The 23,770-nt window shown below is 52.3% G+C and overlaps 1 protein-coding gene across 1 annotated transcript; it reads left to right on the top strand.

Moving 5' to 3' along the window:
- The first annotated feature begins 8,747 nt into the window (after window positions 1-8,747).
- Window positions 8,748-23,344, top strand: ARX (aristaless related homeobox). Its single transcript, XM_069637301.1, has 5 exons — window positions 8,748-9,085; window positions 11,074-11,728; window positions 14,351-14,396; window positions 19,366-19,667; window positions 22,096-23,344. Exons 1-5 carry the CDS (start codon window positions 8,899-8,901, stop codon window positions 22,325-22,327), a joined length of 1,422 nt encoding a protein of 473 aa, XP_069493402.1. The 5' UTR covers window positions 8,748-8,898; the 3' UTR covers window positions 22,328-23,344.
- The last annotated feature ends 426 nt before the right edge of the window (window positions 23,345-23,770 follow it).

Raw genomic sequence — 23,770 nt, 5'->3', positions numbered from 1 at the left:
TTGTGTCAATGGCGGCGGATAGGTCTAGAAGGATTAGTGCAGCGCATCCCGCAGAGTCTGCAGTGATTTTGAGGTCATCCCAGATTGAGGTCAGAGTGGTTTTTGTTCCGTGTTGAGGTCTGAAGCCTGATAGTGGGGGTCTAGGAGATTATTGGCTTCGACAAAGGAATTAAGTTGGGAGTATGCGGTTCGATCGATGAGTTTAGCAAGGAACCTGGTGTTTGAGAAGGGGCGGTAGTTTTTGGGGTAAAGAGGGTCAAGGGAAGGTTTATTTAGAAGAGGCTTGACATGAGCAGTTTTGAAGGCATTGGGGCAAAATTCCTGAGGAGAGGGAGTCATTTATGATGATTCTTGTGTACTCTCCTGCACAGGTTGATCCGAATATTTCTTTAAGGGTTGAAGCTTGGAAGGGGTCTTGGGGGGACCCGGATGGTTTCCAGGCAGAGAGAAGTTTGAGAAATTGGTCTGGTCTATCACTGGGACTGGGAGGCATGAGCCGGCCTGTTCTTTAAAGGCCCACTTCTAAGGCCCCTGTCCGCTACGTGAGGCTACTACCACAACCTGACCCTCCCTGGCGCTTCCAGTTCACTCAACCATGATTCTGGACGACCAAGACTTGATTCCTCCCTATCCATGGGTTAGTTTCCCTCCTTCTGCCTACCCTTTCTTTTTGCCCTCATTGCTCTTCACTCTTCCCTCTGCTTGCTCCAACGGGTCTCCCAGTTTGCTCTCAAATGCCCTCGTCTCAGCACCTGCCTCTAACTCATACCTCATTACCTTCACCTATGTTCCCTTAGTATTGCCTTTGAAAGTCAAATGTGGGTGTGTTTTGAAAGCCAAATATGAGTGTGTTTTGTAATTCAAATTTGGGTTGTTTTTCTCAATACCTATGCTCTCATTTGTACCTGCTGGCCCAATGACTGTTCTATACCGCTGTACTTGCCTATTTTCTTCCACTGCCTCCTCTCTTTACATGGCGCTATTTGTCTCTACCATCTACTCTGCTTCTCTATTAACTATCCTTCCCTTCTCACCGAGTCTGGCAATAAGAAATTCAAAAAGGATATCTTGGCTTCCAATCCAGACCTCCCCATTGCTGACACCTATTCCAGCATCTGCCAGACAAACCCTCGCTGATATTCTCTTTTTCGTTCCTTCACCGGATCTATGGACCCCTCATATGATCTTTGTGCTGTCCTGTCGCCTCCTTTCCCATTAATGGTGGCACACGCTGGGAAGTCCTTATGGCTTTCTTTGACTCCTCCAGAGTCATCATTAATGTTTACCTGAATGGCACTATCATGGTGCAAGGCCCTCAGGCTAATCTCCTCCTCGATAGACTGTTCCCCCGCCTCATCAACTTCCTCTCATCTCCAGCTATCCCCTGGCCTCCTTCCTTGGCTACCTTGCCTTCCTCTCCTTCCGCCTCTGCCCCACCTCAAGCTCCCTCCACACCTCTGCAGGGCGTACCCCCGATTTGTACCCATCCACGGAAGGTCTTTAAGGCTGGAAACCTTCATCTTGCCACTCTCAACTCTCGCTCTGCTGTCAAACACTCCTCTGACGTCTGCCAACTTGACCTTGATGTCCTTAGTCTTACCGAAGCTTGGTTCACAGGTAGGTCTGTCACAGGTTTTGACACTTTCCTCCCTGACAGCTAAAAGGTCCTCTCCACCGCCAGATCCAACCGGCCTGGAGGGGGTGCAGCCCTGATCTTACCCGAGTGGATTCCTGTCTCTATCAACCCCACTCAGACGTAATCCACTTTCGAATACCTTGTCTGCAGGCTCTCGCTCTCTCATTGCCACTCTCTCACTGTTGCTACTCTCTACCGGCCCCCTAGTCAAATCGTCTATTATTTCTCAGAGTGGGCAGACCTCCCCTCCTCCATCCTGGCTTCAACCACTCAACTCATCCTCCTTGGTGACCTCAACATCCATCTTGATTCTCTGTGTTCCTCATCTGCGCTCTTTCCTGACCTCTGTGATTCACTCTCCCTCTATATCCTCCCCTCTGGCCCTACTCATTCTGCCGGTCACACACTGGATGTCTTCATCCCCTCCGGCCTTCCTATCTCTACTCCACTCACCACTCCTCTTTCCTAGGAGTGATCACTGCCTCCTCCAACTCCTCCCCACAAGCCAAGCCTACCACAAGATTGCCACCCACCTTCTTGGACATTCGGCCCATGAAGCATGTGTCAATCGGAGCTATCGTTGCCACCTTCTCCCCCCCTCCTCCACCTCAAGCTGACTCACACTCTGACACAGCCCTGTCCCTGCTCTATTCCTCTATTTCTGGTACTCTTGATGCGCTTGCCCCAGTCATGAGGACCTGTTTGAAGTCAAAAGCAAAGTGTAATTCCTGGCATGACTCTGACCTAGCTACACTTAAACGTAAGTGTAGGGCGGCTAATAGGAAATGGATGGCTTCCTGCTCATCCTCTGACAAACTGGCCTGCCGCCTGCCCCAAAGGCAATACCGTCTCGCTGTCTGCTCTAAGAAGAGAGGCCACATTTAAGCCTGTGTCTCTGCGACATCCAACAACTGGGCCGAACTCTTTAAAATCTGCAAGGAGTTGGCCAACCCAGCTGCAGCCTCAACTCCACCTCTTGGCCTCCCAGGCTCTTTGCAACTCCCTTGCCTCTCACTTGAATTCCAAAACTCAGGACATCTTGTCCTCCCTCTCCTCTGCCCCCCCCGCTCCTCTCCTCTCCTTCTCAGCCAGTTGTCCCCCCGCCCACCTTCTTTCTCCTCCTTTCCTTTTTTCTTCCCGGATGAGGTTGCCCGACAAGTCCGGTCGATGCAAGCCTCATCAAAAACAGGTTCATCCCTGTTCCTCAAACTATTAAGGACAACATCAATACCCTCGCTCTGGCCCTTGCCGATTTCGGTAACCATGCCTTTGCCTCTGGATATTTCCCCAGTTGATTGTGTTGTGCCACGGATAAAGTGGTGTTTTGACATTTTCGTGCTAATTTCTATTACTGTTAATTTAAATAAATACCAATATATTTCCCGTACACCGGCCTGGTTCTTGACTCATTGTTAGCTCAGGTACGAGGGACCCAAGGGGCATGATATGTGTCTGAGATAGGGCTTTAAAAAAAAGAATGTTTGTTTGTTGCATAACCACTTGAGTGCGGAGGGAAGGAACTCCCTGTGTTGAGGGTGGCTTATCAATAAACCATTACAATAACAGCAACCCTCTACGTATCACTTTGAGCGCAGACACCTTTATTGGAATGGCGCTTGATGCCCAACGTTAGTCTATTGATTTAGGTAATTAAATCATGGGACCAATCCCAAACGACTGTCTCGACATCAGCGACGTTATTCCTCCAGAAAAGATGTTTACTAGGAATGGGGGAAATTTCCTGGTATACTCTCCCACCGGCCTGTTTCTTGGCTCATTGTTAGCTATGAGGAGAGGGATCCAAGGGGCATGATATGCGTCTGAAGTAGGGCTGAAGAAAACAATCTGTTAGTTTGTTGAGTGACATCGAGTGGGGAGAGAAGGAACTCCCTGTGTTGAGAGTGGTCTCTCAATAAACCGTTACACCAGGCACGTCACCATGTTGCGCGCCTGACCCAGTGAAACCCCCACCTCTCGCCCTTCTTAATCAGTCTTGGATTTTCTCACACAAATGCTCGCCCTCCCTCCCGTTAACTTATGACACCCCATCTCCACAATCCCCCAACATCATCATTCTTGTTCTGTGGGACTAGTTTCTCCATGGTGTCTTTCACACTTTATAATTCTGCCCTCAAACACAGAGCCCTACATATTCCAACTCTCCCAGGTTGATTCCTCCTGCGTGTGCACTCATCAGCCATCTTAAAGGCTTGAAATGCACCGAAGCACCAACAGATAGAAATTCCCCCGCCTTCCGTATTGTCAAATAATGCCGGGACACAAAAAACACGGGACACAAAGAGCCGTGTCCAAGCATTCATGCGTTACCTTTTAAACTCCGGCTGTTAAGCAGTTGTTTCGCTTTGTGGCCCCTGCATTTCTTCTCAGAGACTCCATATCTTCCATAAACTTTCTGGCGGGGCGTGGACATGGTAATATTTGAAGTCCCAGTGGGGTCAAAGCCATGTTGAGCGGGTGCGGGCCCGCGCGCGGGAGAGGAGAAAACGTAAATAGAGCTTCTGTCCAGACGAGTATCTCTCTTAAATGTACAGACAGAGAGGTGGGGGAAATGCCCTAATTATTGTAAGGCGATGTATACTACACTGGCCTGCACTCCCTTTCCTTCTGCCCTGAGGGCAGAGTATGCAGAGTCATGAGTGGGGTGGATGGGGGCAGGCACGCCACCAGCAAGCCGTCCCCCTCCCCCAACACCTGGACGAGGTTTTTTTTAATTAAAATAAATTACTTTTTGAAAGGTGGATACTAGGCGACACTCGACGATTAAAGTCTGCGACAGGAAGAGTAAGGCTCATTGTAATGGACCATCAACATTGCTTCCAGACCCCAATTTGTTCTGCAAGCATTGAGGGATGCGGCTACATGATAGTGTATATACGCATTTTTATTCCGGCACGAGTATTTCCCTCCCCCTCATATAACAACGTAAAATAAGAAATTGCAGCGATTGCCTTCACACAAAAAGCGGACATGAAGATATGTGGAAAACTAGACATGGAAAAGGCACGGGCAGTGAAATACCACAGCCAGTGGGCAACGGTCCAATATTATTGACAGCTTCCCGCAATCAGGGACAGCAAGCAACAAACAGGACGATGTGTGAAAAAGAATACAACGGGCAACTTCTCCTGGTCTTTCGTTTAGGCATATGTATGTGTGTGTAATGTTTCGATTGTATTGCTTTCGGATCGAAATCTAACGGTTTAATCAGAGCAATTCCAAACACACCAGGGCTACTTCTTGTTGCAAGAGTGGGTTTTACAATTATTGCTTTTAAAAATATGAAAAACTCAAAGGCTCTTGCTGGTAATAATGGGAGGCTCGCGTCGGCCGTGAAAAGGCTCCTCTATCCCGTCTGCCTGTCCCTGGCTGTCACGTCTCGATCAGAGACACGCTCAGGCAGGTGCCCCTATTGTTTTGTAATTGTTCTGCCTCTCGGGGCGTCAATAGCCGAACTGGGATAAATAGAGAAAGAGCAAATTGAAGCCGGTGGAAGTTCGTGGATTGCAGGCTGACGGTGCTCATTTCCAGGGCTGGAGCCTGGGAGCTGCGGGTGGGGTCGTGCCACTCTCCTGGGGTTAAATATATGTCCCTTTAAAATTACCTTCGCAGTCTTGAGCGACACTTCTCGGTAGGGGGAAGGGGTGGCATACAAAAAACAAGACACATTGGGACTTCTATAGAGCTGCATGCATCCAGGGGCACCGGTAGCATTCCCAGGTGATACACACATTATGCAGACCACCCCGGGTCATCTGTGTCGCACTCCAAGGCCGGGCGGACTAGTGCGCTCTATTCCGGCTGCTCCCGGCAATTCTGCACTCTTTGCGCGGATCCCTGCCCACCCCAAAAGCACAACACCCAAGAAAAGCGATGTTTGAAGGCAGCCAGGAGGCAACCCGTGGTAGAGCCATTCCATAAAGGATGCAACCGGAAACCTAGACCCTCTGGGATGGTGTATGTCGAAGATGTTTTACACGTCTGATATAGCCCGTCCGCCCATGCTTACAATAAGAAGTGGTGCAGTGTGGGAATTAAAAAAGAAACACATATTTACTGTGGAGAATGGGACAGATCGTGCCAAGATTTAAAAAAAAGATGTTAAGAAATGACAAGCGGAAAGAAGGAAGGGGTGGGGGGGCGGGGGCAGGGGAGCTGGAATATATGTTACGGAACCATTAAACAGTATTAGTAGTAGTGCTAATAAAAAAAGATTTGTTTCAAGGAGGAGGGGGCTGCCTGGCCAGGGTTTGGGTGGAAATCGGTGGGAGAGCCTTGCATGAGAAGTGCTCCCTGGGGAGGCGGTTCAGTGACCAGCTCCAGAGGCCCCTGGTGTGCACTGCCCATCCCCTGCAAAGCCCTCCAAAGGCAGAAGTGAAATCTCCCCTGCCACGCCCACCAGGCCTTGGCATGTGAACAAGCCTCCCTGATGTGGATTACACCCAAAAGAAAGCCCAATTAGGAATCCTTGTATTTTTAAATACCGACTGTAAGCGATTCAATATTCCTTTGTAAAACAAAACAAAAAAAGCCCTTCTCGTTTTGATACATTATACAGAGAGAGGGGTGGAGAAGGTGGGAACATATAAACCCTGGCATGGATTACAGAAGAGGCAAGGATCTTGCATGTTTCAATTAGCCCAGAATTACACGGCGGCTTGTTATGGGAATGTGGGCCTAATACACAGAAGCGTTTTATAATTTCACAATCCCATTGGAAAACGCTCTGTGTCTCGATTTGCTCGACTTGCTGTTTGCGACTCTGAGAAGTGACGTTTTGACAGAAATGCCATGTTCTCGTTTGTGCTGCCGGTGCCATGCATGGGGTGGACAGCCTGGTTGGGAGCTCAGGTCAACACCTGGGCTCCCCTGGTAGAGGGGCTCTCACTTTGCTGGCCTCGGCCGTGTGCGTGTCACAGAGACAATTCCCACTGAGGGGAGAAGGGCGGGGGGGGCATAAACATGTGACTATCAGAAGCCTGGACCTTTGTATATTTCGGGTCAGAACTTCACTTGTGATTTGGGACAGAAACGGGGATGTTGCCTGGTTTACTTGAGGTGATGGACATGCGTCAGAGTGTCTGCTTCCATTCTGTTTGATGCGGTGTGGAAGCGAGGACGCCAGCCCAGGTTGCATGAGAAGCCATTTTCAGACTCATGGGCCTAATTCACAGAAGCGTTTTGTAATGGTAAACGCTCTGTGAATAAGGGCCAATGCCAGCAGTCGGCTGTGGCCACATTTGAATTGAGCGTCCTTCTTGACTCTTGACCTTACGTCATCCATCATATGTGAATTGCGGTGTCTTGAGCAGTGCACTAGACTTTAGAATTAATAACAACGGGGCCGGACTGACTGGGGCACACAGTTGTCTCGAGCACCAATGAAATAGTGGCCCAGAGTGGCAAAGCACAATTCATTCCTTTCATGGCCGACTGCTCGAGTAGTCCCCAAGGGGGAGGTTTTTGAAAAAACGTGATGCAAATAAAGAATATTCAGCAACACTGGTCAAAACTACTCAGCACATGATGAAGAATCTTATCAAATCGGCCCGCATCTTAGACCCACAAAACCGGCCCACACTAGCATTTTGAGTTTGTGGTTCGGGCATTGCCCTATTGCCCTATAGGCCAGTCCCAGCCTGGTGACAACCCAAAGAAACGCTTGAAATGATAGAAAGTGCACTTTACAGAAGTGTCCATCAGCAGCCGTGCAGCCAGGGCTAGGGCCCCAATGCCATGTTCATGTGTAAGGGCCCCAATGCCATGTTCATGTGTAAGGGCCCCAATGCCATGTTCATGTGTAAGGGCCCCAATACCATGTTCATGTGTAAGGGCCCCAATGCCATGTTCATGTGTAAGGGCCCCAATACCATGTTCATGTGTAAGGGCCCCAATGCCATGTTCATGTGTAAGGGCCCCAATGCCATGTTCATGTGTAAGGGCCCCAATGCCATGTTCATGTGTAAGGGCCCCAATACCATGTTCATGTGTAAGGGCCCCAATGCCATGTTCATGTGTAAGGGCCCCAATGCCATGTTCATGTGTAATCATGTATTTTTGAAAGCACATGATAAGATTGCTGCTTCTTTTCGATTATAAATATATAGCACTGTAATTGTAGCCAAGCTGGTAGTCATTTTTTATTTGTATTTATTTCATGGAAATCACAGGAAAAAACATTGCTTTACAGAGTGGAGGATCCGTGACCTTAGCAGGGGGTGAGAGGATGTGGATCTAAGAGCAGATGATGGGGGGGGGGGGGTAGTGACAGGAAGGGGACACTGGAGGTAGTGCTAAGCTTTAGGATGGACGGTTCGCTGAGTGATACGTGTGGCGAGGGGGGCAGAGCCATGTGGCGAAGCATATCGTTCTATGCAAGTGGTACTTCCAAGTTAAAGCAATGATGCCCGGGACTGGCGAAGTGGCACAGGGGTGTGAGGGAAATCCAGGGCCAGGCCGCCCTCTGCTTTGCAGCACCCATCGCTGTTAAATCTGCCATTGCAGAAACGCACATTGGACGAAGGCACTGCCACATTATACTTTCTTTTTCCTGCTCAAGGTCTTTATTTCCAAAATGTAAGGCACGCCTAGAGAACATGGGCTGCGCGCAGACGACCGCCCGGTATTAGGCAAAGGGCACACGTTTTAATTCCTCGGGAACAATTAAACAATGAAATAGGAGTCCAGCAAAACTTAAAAGAAAAAATCGTGTTTTGCTGTAAGAGCCCGGGGAGCAGGTTGGCGCTGTTTTTAACGCATTCACTTGTGAATGGAGTAAGTACGCCTTGTATCATCTGCGACTATCACTATTTGCGCAGTGGTGCTTGCCCACCCTCGGGGGGGGGGGGGTGGAGGGGTTCACCTCATGCACCGCATGCTGCTGGCGTGTTTGCTCTGTGTGACACATTGGCATGGCAGGAGAGGGAACGTCGAGGGGGCAGGTGGCCGGGACACTCCTGTTGTGGGAATAATGGCAGATGCCGCTCCGGGCTTTGCCAGCAGCCAGGGATTAGGGGGCTGGGGCTGGGGGTGGTCTCGGCCAATCAGGGCGCCGCATGCAGCACGTGGAGCCGAGGGGCTCAAGAGCCAGGCACTTGCTGCTCACTACAGTTGTTATTAGTGTCCCGAAGCGGGGAGAGGGGAAAGGGATCCAGCGCCTGGGGAATAAACAGCCTGTCCGGAACAGGGACAGCGAGTCGCCGCCGAGCCTGGGAGCAGCACGGGGGCAGAGCCGAAGCCGAGCCATGAGCAGCCAGTACCAGGAGGAGTCGCCCGAGAGGCCCGAGTGCAAAAGTAAATCCCCAACTCTGCTCTCCTCCTACTGCATCGACAGCATCCTGGGCCGGCGGAGCCCCTGCAAGATGAGGCTGCTGGGGGCGCAGGGCCTGCCCTCGCTGGGGCATCGGTCCGAGCCGGAGCCCATCCGGGAAGGTAAGAGGCCGCCGCCTGGGGCATGGGCACCGGGCCTGCCATCCAACCACCGCAGTTCACAGAGACTAGCCTCCGTACTTAACCCCATGGGCACACGGGCTGCTTGGCAATTACAGGTGCGGCCGTTGTTTAGAGCTGCCCGGGTAACTTGCGCCAGGATTGGTGTCTACAGGGTGCGCTAATGCGCTCTCTCTCCAAAGTACGGCAACATCACAGAACTAGTTCATGATTTGCAAGATGCGACTTGGCGCACTTTAAGGAATGTTTCGAAATGTGTTAAATCTCCAGGGCAAAATCAGACGTCGAACGTTTGCACCTGCGGCCTATTTATGGAAGGAAAGTAGTATATATATATATATATATATATATATATATATATATATATATATATATATATATATATATATATATATATCATTACGAGGTAGTCGAAGGTCGAAGGGGAACCATTCCAGCGAGCACAACTGTGTTTTACTTTCCGTGGTTGAAATGATTCGATGTTTGCCTGTGTGTTGGCACATTGGCTGTGGGGAAAAAAAACAGCACATGCGCACCTATATGAAACACATATAAGTGAAGAACCATGTTCTCGACACCTGCTGGGGTGGCTGTGCAAGGTTGTATTGTTGCCGTGTCGCAAAAGAAGGCGCCGCCGTTTCTGTGCTCAGCATTCCCGCATTACACGGCACATTGGTGGGCGCTAATAGACATCGAATGCACTTTACTCGCCGAAATGAGTGGAAGCGGGGTGGCTGCTTCCCGCATATTTCACGAGCTGAAATAGAGCATGCATGCCCCTGCCCGGTCCCTGTGCATGGAGGACCCCCTTGGCCGTCTGTAAAGTGTGTGTCACGTGCCCGTGCCAACAGGTGCCACTCCAAGGCCTTTTGTGCGCCAACCACGTCAGTAACCTCGTGTCAGTGAGCGCGCTGCTGTCTGCATGTCCCCCGGCAACATCAAACGCCCGACGCCGCTCCATAAAACGGGGCTCGAAATAGGGGTCTAAATATAAGCCAAGGTCACACATACCTCTGCCGAATATTTCATACCAAAGTCAAGTGGCGGGCTCCGAAAAGAGCCTGCCCTCGGTCACATCCAAGGGGACTCCCAGGGAAGGGTCCCGGGAAGAGTAATCCCTTTGAAAGAACATCTGTCACTGCCACGGGCACAAAAGGTGCCAACTCCCATGGCAGCTATAGGACCTGTGCTAAGGGGGGGAGGGGGCGGTTGTGTACATATGTCACGGGTATATTGTATTGTTTTAATGTGTAGCGCAAGTAAAGGTCTAAAAGTCTGTTGTACGGGGAAACAAAATCTAGCCTTTTAATGTGTTGGCGATATATTAGGCAATGTGCAGACGAATTGAAGCGTGTTTGCCTAAATCCAGGACAACAGCAAACGATAGACTAGATAAGGCTTTTTTGAAGGTTAGGTGTGACGGGTCGCTTTGGCCAGAACGATTTGGTCTAATTTGGCACACTGCTGTTCTGATTCTGGGGGTGGGAGGGGGGGTTGTTATTTCGGATCAGTGTACATCATATCATCATATCAATTGGGCCCGATTCACTGAAGCATTTTATCATGGTGCAAGCCCATTGAGACATTCTCTGTCAATCTTATGTCGCGCTTAATGTCCGACGGGTTCGAACCCGTCGTGCTCCCACAGTCTCGTTGCCCCCGAACTATCCTCACGGGCCTGTAGAAATGGACGATACGAGGTCAGAATGGATAGACCTTTTTGGAATATTTGGGTAAAAGCTGGCAAGTAGAGCGAATGAGACTCCGATGCCGTTGAAGGTCCTCCCTGGCACCCCCGCACAGCTGTGAGCGCGTCCGTTATGGAGTGCCTTAGGTGTGTTTGTCCCACTCTGAGCCCCCCCCCCGCCCCCCCAGGCAGCATATGTGCATTGTACAGAGAAGTCATACATGTAAGTTTACCCAGTGCGTAACTGTTTCTTTCTTGTCTCCCTTCACTTTCCTCTCCGCAGGATCTCCCAAGGGCGCCAGCACCGGGGCTGCCTTCGAGCCCGAGCTGCACCTTCCACCCAAGCTGAGGCGGCTGTACGGGCCAGGGGCTGGCGGAGGGCGACTGCACCTGCAACCGCTACCAGAGAGAGAGCGGCCGGAACGGCCGGAACGGCTGCTGCTGATAGGCGAGGGCGGCTGGAAGATCAACCAGGCACCGCAGGTCAGCATCAGCCGCAGCAAGTCATATCGTGAGCACAGCGTGCCCTGCCCACGGGCCGAGGAGCCGGGGCCCGCCCTGCCCGGCCACCAGGGGGCGCCCGAAGGCCCGGGGGATGAGGACGACGAAGAGGAGATGGACGACGAGGAGGAGATGGACGACGACGACGACGGGGAGAGCGGAAAGCAACAGCACTCCAGCGCAGGCGGGGGCCGGACGCCTGCCCCGCCGGAGCAGCCCGAGGGCGAGCTCTCCCCCAAGGAGGACCCGCTGCTGCACTCCTCCGACGGGGACGGCAAGGACGGCGAGGACAGCGTGTGCCTGTCCGCCGGCAGCGACTCCGAGGAGGGCATGCTCAAGAGGAAGCAGCGGCGCTACCGCACGACCTTCACCAGCTACCAGCTGGAGGAGCTGGAGAGGGCCTTCCAGAAGACGCACTACCCCGACGTCTTCACCAGGTACGGGGCCGCGGAGGGTGCGCGCCGCAGATGCGTGTGGGAGAGGGACCAGTGGGTATGTTCAAACCAAAGAAGGGGGCATACAGTGGGGCAGATTGGGGAGTCTGTTCAGGCCTTGGGGTCAAGGGAGCAGCAAAAGGAACAGCGTGAGGCAGCAGGACATGGGGAAGAGGGGGTCCTGTATCGACTGAAAGACCACTGTGGGCACAGGAAGGGAGGCAAAGGCACACACCTCGCATGGATGGGGATACATTGATGTACAGGGTGCAGTTTGAAGTTGGGCGGTTGGGTTTAAGTGTTTGGGGTCGAGAACGCGCGTTTGAGGCGAGGTTGAGTTAACTTTGAAATCTGGGCACATACCTGTTTATATGGGGCTGGGTCGGGAAAAAAAATGTTTGTGTAGGTTCCATGCAAACTACAAGCATGCTGTGAATGCCCACATCAGGCCTCAGCGCATTAATCCGAAATGCCAAGAAGATCGCGTAGACGCGGTTTACGGGTGCATTGTTTCTGTATCTCGCCTTCCTTCCTTGACAACAGTGAAGACACCTCGTCCCCCCCTGCCTATAATCTTTGTCATTAGGCTGTCATGTAATGCGCAGTTTGCGCGGCACGTCTTGCCGGCGTGCGCAGGCTCTGCTCGCTCGCACTCTTCACGCCCATGGCATGTCGTCCTGAGGCAGAGCCAGGGGGGGCTGGCAGGGGATAGGTAGTGCTCTCCAGGTCACCGGGCTTGCTTTATTTTTTACCACTGCCGAGAGATCCCCCTCCCACCTGAACTCAGGGCATCACCACCAGAGCTGGCTGGTTTCCGTTACGCGCTCCCAAAGCCCTCCCCCTGCAGGGATGTCCTGAAAACATGTCTAAGTATAGCAGGAGGTAGGGGGACCTACCGCCGCAGCCAAACGACCAATCCATGTGTACGATATTTGGAAGAAAAAAAAAACATCTCGGTTGCCGACGTTGAGAAGGCACATGTGTCTTCCGCTCTAAAGTATTGGATGTCCACGGATTGTGTGCACAGGCTAGTGTCAGAACACACGTGCTTGCTGTGCATGTATGTGTGTGTGTGTGTGTGTGTGTGTGTGCACAGTCAAGCTGTGCTCACGGCGGTATAGTGGCTTTACTGGGGTAGCGGACCCTCACTGTTGAACAGGACGGGGACTTTCTTCCCTATGACATTGTACTTTATACCACGAGGGGCCCCGGAAACGGCCCTAGGGTCAATATTGTGTTACACATCACCGGTATGTATCTGATAGGAAGAGACAACACCGCACACTCTCCGCCCCATTCCACTTGCCCGACCGTCTATGTGTGTTGTTGGGGGGAGCGGTGGGCGGTTATAACTTTGTAAACCCCTATGTAAGGTTTGTACAGGTGCAGTGCACGCCGTGAGATCGTGCTAACGGAATTGAGGTGGGAGCAGTGTTAAGAGGTTTTAAAGAAGGGGTTCGAAGTCTAACTCCCCCTTCGCGATGTTCTGCCGAAGTGTATTGCAAGACACCGACGCCAAGGCTCCGTGGATACGAATGCTTGTCAATAAATGCCACCAGGCTCGCCAGATCAGCTATATTTTTATACCAGGAAATAAGGAACGGACTAAGCAATAGCACATTGAGATGGCGAGGGTGCGCCGACAGCCCTTTGTCCGGTTTAATCTCCGAGGTGTCCGGCCTCGACTCCTCAACAGTCCGCGAATGCCCTCCTCGACTGCCCAGGCAAGACGAGCGGGCTCTCGGACCCTGCCCACGAATGCGCGTCCTTTTGGAGAATCGTTAAAAGGCACGCGTTACCACGCCGATAAAAGAAGGGGTGCACATAAGCAAGAAAGTGTCCATTTTTCCTTTTGTGTCAATTCGGGGACAATATTATATATATAAGAAGTTACACAGTATAGGTCTAGCATTGGTGTCTAACTGCGCAGTGCTGCGCCTGCGGTCTACGGCAGTTTAAGCGAGGTACTGGCGTAAGTGCAGGGATTGGAGAGCAGACATGTATGGTTCACTTATTGCCAAGCAGCAGCACGGCTTCTGCTCTGTACTGAAGTACCCCCAAAACAATGGCTAAGAGACCAGCGACACGTTGAAGTTTTCTTTGAATAGTCATCAGCCCCCACTACTCCCAGTGTACGGGACTACTTGCATAGCCGCAAGTTACGTCGGGGCCCTGCCTTCCCTGGGCGTCTAACGTAGGTGTGCTGCCCTCGGGTTAACAGGATGTTTCTGAGCTGCAAAGAAAGGAGTGCCCGGCGGAGAGGGGGCCGAGGTCAGAGCTGCCCATTGGGTGAGAGGGGCTTCGGGGAGCGCCCCTGTAGCCCGGCCGCACTACGCCTGCTGCAACTTGCTATGCTGAATGGTTTGTGTTATGTGACATTCTTAGGTCAGGGGGGGCGAGGTGGGTTTGGTGCCAGTCTCGCGTGCCACTCGATGCGAGCGGTGTCTGTGGGACTGTTGTGTGTGTGGGGGGGGGGGGGGGGCTGCCCCACCTATAGCATTGAGTGATTTCAGCTAGCGGTTGTTGGTCGGGCCTGCTGTGTGCAGGGCTGTGTGCAGAGGTCGTGTGTTGCAAATGCTGTCGTAGGCTGCGGGTGATGACGTGTTCTTTTCTTTGCATTTGCAGAGAGGAGCTGGCCATGCGTTTGGACCTAACTGAAGCCCGTGTGCAGGTGAGTGATTCCAAAATAAGAGCATAAACTGTGTGTCAGTTGGAGCATGAGTGGCGAGGTGTGGTAAAAGACTCAGACAAATGTGGAGGTGGGGTGCCGGGAAAGAGGTGTTCCGAATACTGGGAAACACACACCGAGCAGAACAACCCTAACACCCTTCGGAGCTTGGGGCGCGGGCTCCCCAGCACCGGAGCGCACACCGCTTACACCGAATGGGCCAACACAGCTCAGTACACACTCTCGCGAAGACCCCTCTCTTCGCAGGCATCGCGCATCTTGCGAACGAAGTGACAGCCGCATATTGCGCAACCGTCGCGCGCACAAACCACAGACCTCGTGCATGGCGCATCAGCACTACAGTCTTCACAAACCAAGTACACCATTATTGTACGCACTGCCACCACTCAAGCCCCCTTTACTGTGCACAACCTTCACAGAGAGGATGCGGGTTTCTCTGACACGCGCCGCACTGCCACGGCTTTACATCACAAATGCACGCATCCGAAGCAAACATTCCGCAGACCTTCAAAGGCCATACAGTGAGCACGATTCACAAGCCGACGTGCGGGCTCGGTAAGGAGATGTGATGAGCAGGAAGCAGCAGGAGCTCCCGGGTGCCAGGCATCCCTCAGTGACCAGGAGCTACAGTGTGGGCCAGGCAGACAACTCATAACATGCTACAAACCTAACTTGCCCATGGAATGCACAGCTGCACGTCTTGTTCATTCTGGGGGATACGTTTGACAGCATCTGTCAAATAGATCGTGCTTAATGGCCTGGTTTCAGGGGTTAATCTTCCTTACACTATGAGATCAAGGTGACGAGGTAGCTCCCTTTTACCCAGCACCAAAAACAACGAGATAATGTCAGCTGGCCATGTTTTCAGAGCATCGATTCTCCCGGGGGCTCAACAGTATCTCTTTGTCTGTTCGTGCCCAGATACCCACCCAAGGGCGCTCTTCTAGGCTACAAGCAGGAGCTAAATGGCCCCCCGAAATGTGACCACTCAAAAGTCATCACCCCCCCCCCCCCCCACCTGCGCGCATACACAGACAAACTAACACTCCGATATGCACACACCGTACTGCGCTCCAAGAAACATTAGGCAGAGCCGCGCACAGGATTCTGCCCAACTGCCGGCCGCGTCCAAAAAGCCAATGGCCCCCTTTATCCGGGCGCATTCGATGCAAGTCCCTAGATGGGAGGGGGAAACCCCTTTCAGCGGAATTCCGCTCAAAGTATCCCTCTCACCCTCGCCACCAAACTGGGCTGCTTCTACCTCTCTTCTGTGCGCCTACCGGTGGTAGCTTACTTCTGGCCTGTAGGTGCCTTGTATCCCGTGGACACTTACCTGCAGCATGGGGGCGGTGTATTCTGCGTGTTGGGCAGTAAGTACACTGTCGCCCACTTCGTTTTGAGTGCAGTGGGGTTCAGGTGAGTGTTATGAGGGTGACACGGGGTGCCGTTTGAGAGTGGCGTTCCTGCCACTGTAAGGCATTTCACTCGCCGATTTGCCCGAAGTCCGGTCACCCCACAACCCTTCTCAGCGCATGAGTTCACAATAAGTATGCAGGCGAACAGGGGGATAGGCCTGGCCGGTGATTAATGTGCTGGCTGGTAGCCAGAGCAGGGGGATAGCATGCGTCTACGGGCCGACTCACCGTGACGTCACTGTCGATAGACGTAAAATGCATGTGTCCAGGCTGCAGTTCTATTTCAGACCCAACTGCAAGGGAGTTAGCAGAAAGAGGTTTGGCAGAAAAGAAAAAGCTCCACGGCCCCGTCCAAGGTCTAATAACACTTTTTTGGGGGGACGATTGAAAACAATACAATTGGTTAGTTGCCCCATTTAATAAGGGCGACGCCGATTGCACTATGCGGCCACGGCGGCGACAGCCCGGCCACTAAAGCAATTGGGGGAAAGTCAGTGGACGCAGCTCTGCTTTTAATTGAAATAATCGAGGAAACGACGTCTACTGGTTAAATAAATCAGCGCCGCTCAGAGCAGGTATTTGGCTGCGATTAAGCCTCAGATGGGGCCCCATAAAAGCCCACTTAGCGCGAGAGCAAACAAGGCCATGTGACGCCGGGCTGCAGCCCCTCCTCCCGTGGGGCTAATGCCTTCCAAGCCCCCTCCCACGGCAGGGAGAGCTGTGCGGCGGCCATGCCAGGGGCACCGTCCGCCCGGGGATGCCTCGATGGTCAAACAGTGAACAGATGTCGCCCGTCCTCGCAAACCACTTTACAGTTACAATCAGCCGCCGAAGAAAGCACAATAAATTCCATATGGCTCATTTAATACACAACAGCCCCTGGCATCGGCGACGCGGGCTCCCTCCCCTCTGTTGACACATTTCTCCATTGTCAAACAGAGACTTGACAGCGACATCGGGCCCGGGAGGTGGGGGGAAGCATGTCGTGGGAAAGTTAAATAACTTTTAAAAATAAAGCAAGTAAAGAACAATGAGGAGGAAAAATCCCCGCAGCCTGTTCCATTCATTTCAGAAAATGTAATTAAGAGGGTATGAGTTATTGGGGCCTCTCCCTTCATGTGTGAACGAGCCTGCTATTTAGTGGGCTCGCGGAGGGGTGGGCACGCACTCCTTTAGGGCCTCGCTGGCATCGTTTTCCCGCGATATCCCTTGGCCTCAGCGAGATGTAATAACCGCGCAAGAGGCGCGATATTTTCTTTGCGATTAACAATGCCTCCGATTTCTTTTCCACCTTCTCCGTCTGACAGATGTCATCGTGCTCTGGCTCTGATTTCAAGTTTATTTTCGGTAACTTGTTTTGCTAAACGAGCTTGTGAATAACGGGCGCCTGCGGACATTTCCTAGACTGTAGTAACATTGCTTTTGATAGCTTAATTCTGCGATAGATGCTGGATCTCTTTTTTTACGTAAATACGCTTTAAACAGATTATTTTTTATAAATAATAATACTATTTTGGTGTTTTAACACAAACAGAGAAAAGGAAAAGCCCCCGAGTGAATCGCCGAATGGGAGAGATAGCTGGAGGCTTCCCTCAGCATAGCTCGCTCAGAAGATACATCGCGTAGTTTGTTTGCAATGAATCCTTTGCAGGAATTCACGTTGGCCTCGGTTAAAATCTAGCCCTGATCGCTACACATTGAGGCAGCAATTTTTTCCAAACGTTCGAGTGGCTTTTGGCTTCATTGCTAATCCACAGTCGTCCAAACCGGACGTTTTATGAAAGTACAGACAGGGCAAATAAGGAGCAGTAATATCTGTAAAAGGCAAAGCGCTCCAGGCCGACCGGGGTTAGCATGCTCAGTTCCAAGAAAGGCCCCCTCCATCCTGGGGACCTGGTCGGGTGTGTATTGCCCAGCTAGGTTTGAACGCATGCGGGCTGTGTTCAATGCGGAACGGAAACAGCGCCCGAAGACATGCAAGGGCTGGGGAGGAAGAACGCGCGGGTTAAGAGCTGGAGTAAAGCCCATCCAGTCTCCAGCTCAATCTTGGCAAACATAAAAGGGCCCCATATTTTGGTAAAGGAGTTGCGCGCTTTGAAGCGCTCCGAAGCAACGAGGGGAGTTTTGCCGGGGAGGTTGTCGCGGCGCATCTGCGGGGCGCGCGTTGCCGGCCTCCCTGTTGTGTTGTTCGTGAGAAATGGGGCGTTCCGGCCCGAAACTAGGAATAGGATCCCGATTGCGACGCGGCCCGGTGCTGATCTCGGTCTACAGTCTCCAGGTGAACATCTATTGCGAGAAAGCCAAACCCATTCATTCGTTGCACGGATATATGTCAGCGCAAAGTCAAAATAGCACTATTTCAATAAACAATATTTTGAAATCAGACAAATACCGAAAAGTTCATTTATTTATATCCATGTAAAACAATCGGAACACCGTTTACTTATTTATGATGCGTTGTTAATTCTCCATAGAAAGGCTAACAGCGAATTAATTACGTTTCATTCGCTCGTTCAAGCCACGTCGCAATCGGGGCGATATACTTATCAAACACTTGACCATTATCTTAAATTCTCCTCGGATTTGTCTGCACTTGTATAAACAAAAAAACTCTCATTAGTCTCCCTCCCCCACACGCACCGTTCATTAGTGGGTCCGGCTGCCAAACTACGTGCTCTGTAGTGTCGCCCGTGCACATGTGGGATAGCGAGCGATGCCTCCACTGAGTGAGGTGTGAAACGAGCGGGAAGCGGCCCAGCTCACGCCGTGCAGCCACACACACACACGCACACGCACACTGCCCCGGGGGCCGCTCAGGATAGACACCTCGCCAACGCAGGGCAGGCTGCACTACAGACCCGCCTACACAGCACCCACCCTCTCGGCCTACATACCCCCACATGTCGCACCGTGCATCCACGTTATTAATAAAGGACGTTTCTGGGAGGGGGTCTGCAGTCGCACACTCTTTTCAGGGAATCGTCCATAGAAGTCCGCCACCCGTGCAGAGAATTATAATAGTGTCTTCTGTTAGCATCACCTTTTGTAAACAGCTAATTCTATGGGTCTGTGCACTTTCGCGCGCTCCAATCTTGGCACTCGATGCACCTGGGGTAATGTGCATTGGCGGGCTCCACGCCGAGCCTCTCTTCCGTGCTGGGCAGATAGATACGCGTGAAGCCGGGAGGGACTGAATGCCCTTCCAGCGGTTGCGCGGCAGGCCCTGGGCGGAAATTGGGGGCCTTTATGTGTGTTCTTAGTTATCAGTCACCATGCTCGCTTTTCTCTGATGTTATAACGTGCACCTCTGTTATAGAGCTCCGATACTGTGTCTTCTGGGAGTCGTGTCTTGCGCTGGGAAGGAATGCTGAACTAGTGTCACACGATGGCGGGAAGCGGTGTCCTTGGTGCGTCTGATGTGTGCTTGCATTGAGGGGGCCGTTATGTATGGATGAACAGGACCCGGTCACTCGTCTGCGCAGTGTGTGTCTGTCGTGGGCGGAAGAGTCAGTCCTGACCCTGTGCTCCCCCCGCAGGTCTGGTTCCAGAACCGCCGGGCCAAGTGGCGGAAGCGAGAGAAGGCTGGGGCCGCGCCGCACCCGCAGGGCTTGCCTTTCCCGGGCCCGCTTTCCGCGGCGCATCCGCTCAGCCCCTACCTGGACGCCGGACCCTTCCAGTCGCACCACCCAGCGCTCGACTCGGCCTGGAGCGCCGCATTCCCGGGCCTGCCGCAGGGGCCCGCCGGCCTGGGTCCCGGCTCAGCACCCCTGGGCCTCAGCACCTTCCTGGGGGCCGCAGTCTTCCGGCACCCTGCCTTCATCAGCCCCGCCTTCGGCAGGTAATAACCGTACTACGGGGGTGTATTTCTTGTGGGTGAGTCTTTAAATAAACATCAAATTGAGACATTCATATTTTAAGAGATCTGCAGTTATGAATAAACAAACTACCTCCCATCCCCGGGTCAGTTCATCCCTTTGGTTCAAAACCTGCGAGGCACTTGAGTCGCTATGTCACTATACTCCCCCCCCCCCCCCCACACACACACATAGGCGATTGAGAGAAGCCTGCTTTCGGTATCCTAAAAAGAGGGTCATGGGGTAATACTAGGTCACCCAGGCTGCAGCACACATTCCTGCAAAACACACTCTTCGGACCCCGTCTCCATCACTATATCTGACAGCCGATCAGCCAGAAACAGAGGCGTTGCTGGGGGGTGGGGGGGGGGCTGATGGGGCTATAGACCCGGGTCTTTTGGTTGTAGCCCCTCCATAGAAGCTCAGGGGCTACAGCCAAAAGGATATAGCTAGCCCCGAATCCCGCCAGTCCCGACATTAGCGTAGCCCCTGATCCTTTGCAGACCTAGCAACACCCCTGGCGAGAAACCTTGGGTAGACAGGCCAAGGTCAACTTGGCGGTTCGCTCACGCATGGTTTTGGTGTAAAACAAAAGACGTGGCGAACTAGTAGCAGGGTGCAGAATCAGGAAGCGTGCATTTTCTTTCCCCCAATTGGTGTCCTGCCAGGGAGAAGGAGATCCCGGATTCTTCCCACTGTTCAGACGAAGATCAAACCCACAAGAAATACTGTGGGCCTGTATATACTAGCCGGAGCTGTGGGGGTGTGGGGGTGCACACGCACGCAAAAGCCAGCAAAAGGAAACCCTTTCAGGGCTATACCAAATGCTAGCAGCGACTCAGGCCCACGGTGTAGAAGTGACGGCCCAGACCTGCCCACCCGCCTGTGCCGAGTGATAGACTCTACGGTTCATCACTTTTCACGCTGCGCTGTGGCTTTTGGATCATTATACATTATTGAGAACAGCGTAATGTAAAGTCGTTCTAAATAAAGGCTCGGCGATTGATTAAGCAGATAGAGGGGCCGGAGAATACGCTTGGCGATTTATGTTCTTGAATTTACATTTTAGCTCATTGGCTTCGGCCGACATCGAGCGTTATGTTTTTCAAAACTTCTCGCTGAGTCAAACTTCTAAGACGCTGGGAGCTCTAGTATCAGGAGAGCGGAGAAATGTGGCCCTGTTTCACTTAAAGAGATCTGAGAGGGAGGAACGCCAGCCAGGGAAGCAACCGTGTAAAACAGGCCCATCGCCCTTCACATGGCACTGGCTCTGGGGCAAATACAAGGCCGCAGCCCCCTGCGGGGACGGCAGGAGGGGGAGCCTGACACGAACCTGCCGATAAAGAGCCTGGGTCCAGCCCTCCCCCGCCCCCATGCCGGAGAGGCAGTAAAGGCAGCAGGTACTGTAAACCATGGTGAAAAGAGATCACTGTCTAAAGGGGGTGGGAGGATGGGGTGCACCACTGTCTCCTGGGTGCAGTGTCCATCGGTGGTGGGGGAGGCGGGTGGCATTTAATACATTAAGGGTGATTCGATGGTCCTAAGTGTGCGGCACAAAGGCTAACGGGTGGTTTACGAAAAGCGAGAAAGGCTTTATCCCAACCACAAACGGCATGCACGCGTCGTCAACCAGTGGTGTAACTTTGCTGAAACGTTAGGACGGGTGGGCGGTGGCATCTACAAGAAAATTAGAGGGACAAAATGGTGTGCCACGAAACTTGGGGGGTGGGCGGTGAAACCCTTGCCCCTCCGCTAAAATTACGCCCATGACGTCAACACAGGGAGTGAACAGTACAGAAATTCCCATGACGTCAACACAGGGAGTGAACAGTACAGAAATTCTGCATCCTGCTGAACTGCAGGGTGTGACGTGGAGCATGGAAATATAATTGAAATTAAAGGGTTCCTTCGATTTTCTAAATATATTTTTAATGGTTCACAACTTAAGTCTGCACTATTTCACGCAACCTAAGTCTGCACTATTTCACGCAACCTAAGTCTGCACTAATTCACACAACAGCTGCCTGTAGCTACCGTCGCCGTGTAACTATTGCTTCTCTCTCTCTGGGTTCTAGCCACCCATCCTCCCATGTCTGTCTGTAAGCTATGCATTCTAGCTATCTGCTGCCCGCATCACGTGTGCTTGTCATTCCAACCACCCCCATGTGTCTGTATGTCTGTCCAGCCATCTTTGACTGCGGGGAGTAAAGCTGTAACTGCTAGGTTCAGGCATAGCATGCAGTTGGCAAGCACTTTCATTTCTTGCCCCGTCAGGCCTGATAGCTAAGGTGCGGTGTACTGTACACGCTGTGTTGGCCCCGGGCATCTGTCCGTATGGAGTGGGGAAAGGATCGGGGTACGAAGGTTGCCAAATGCTGTCTACTTGTTCTCACCCCTGTGCTCTCCTTGCAGGCTCTTCTCCACGATGGGTCCCCTGACCAGCGCCTCCACCGCCGCCGCCCTCCTGCGGCAGCCCGGGCCGCCCCTGGAGAGCCCCGGGCCCTTGGGGGAGCCCGCCTCTGCAGCCGCGGACCGGCGGGCCTCGAGCATCGCCGCTCTCCGGCTCAAGGCCAAGGAACACGCCGCCCAGCTCACCCAACTCAGCCCGCTGCCCGGGCCCGGCGCTGGCAAGGAGGTGTGCTAGAGAATGCCCCAGGGGGGGCTCCCCAACGGCACCCACCAGAGACCAAACGGGAAGCGCGCGCACACAACGCAAGGACCAAGAGACTGGCAGCTTGTGGGAGCTTCTCCGAGGACAGCAGCGCTGGCACAGCAGGGCAGGGCCCCCAGAGAGCCAAGTCATAAGGACCCGGCCTGTCAGACGCTTGCACCTCCGGCTGAGAACTTTTAGGAACCCCCTCTCTCTGCTCGGCCCTGGCCCCTGATCCGTGTGAAACACAAAGTATTTTTTTTAAATCAGCTGCACACTGGCGTTCAGTTTCCTTTTTCTCCAAGAGGCGGAGGACGGGTTCTGAACACTTATTTTTCTCTGCCCTACCCCATTATGTTTTTTTTTGTGCTTTTAAGAGAAAGTAACATTTCCGCCTCTGCGGCAGGTACATGTCCGGTCTCTGGAGATAACTGTGCCCGCGAAGGCAGCACACTGCCCACCACAAGCCCATGCTCCCGAGTGCAGGAGGGGACGCTGCAGAGATGCTCACCGTGCACTTAAAGACCGGGGCTTCTTTTTGGTTTTTTTAAAGTTCTTTTTGCTGCCTTCTTTATCACTAGACCAACCAAGGTTTTTATATCAAACCAAAGGGAAATACACGGCTAGAATATGGACTGTTCGAGTCAATAAACTGTGATCGCTTCATGATGTACATACATTGTTGTAAAGGACAGAGCGTTGTATATTTGAAATGGTATAAAACAAATGCACTCCGTGTAGCATTGTAAACGTCCGTCAACCTGTACCCCTCTTTCTGTGTTGTAGATATCATAGGGCTCCTGGCAAATACATATTTATGTACAAAGACACCCCGATTAATTTAACTTATTAACTGTAGAGGGTTTTGAAACCTTCAAAGAAAGACAATGGCACACCGCATGCGTGTGTGTAATGTTTATTGAGAAGACTTCTCCTGGCACTCAGGGGAGAGGTGCCCCCTCCAAAGTGTGAAATAAAATAGAAACACAAAGCAATGTTTAACAAACTCAAGCGGTGAGTGATGCTTTCTGTAATGTATCGTAGCCATGCAAGCGGTGACGAGTTGAGGGGCGGGGGTTGTTTAGGGGAGGGGGTAGGTTGGCCTGGGGGTTCGTGATAAGGTGGGGTTATGTCGGGGGAAAGTGCATCTTTACTGCGTTATGGACAGATAGCTTCCAAATAACTCATATGTATTTGGTACAGTGCTTAAAAAAAATCGGTAACTACCCTTTCAATTGCAATCTTTACAGCCACCTCGGAAGGGTGAAATGTTGTGTGCAACCATGTCTAACGATCGTTTGTCATGCTAGCTAAACGCAAACGCCGGCCGTAGGCGCAGCATCCGATGGAGCTGTCAGAACGGCTTGTGCTGCCCTTAGTGTTACTCTGTGGTTAGCGTGAGTGATCAGATGGTCCCACAGACTTTTGATCGAGGGC

This window comes from Ambystoma mexicanum, chromosome 7p (genome assembly GCF_040938575.1).
Source record: "Ambystoma mexicanum isolate Mex_15411 chromosome 7p, UKY_AmexF1_1, whole genome shotgun sequence".
Taxonomy (NCBI): Eukaryota; Metazoa; Chordata; class Amphibia; order Caudata; family Ambystomatidae; genus Ambystoma; species Ambystoma mexicanum.
Note: the sequence above shows the minus strand (reverse complement) of the source record. Positions and strands in the feature narration are given on the sequence as shown.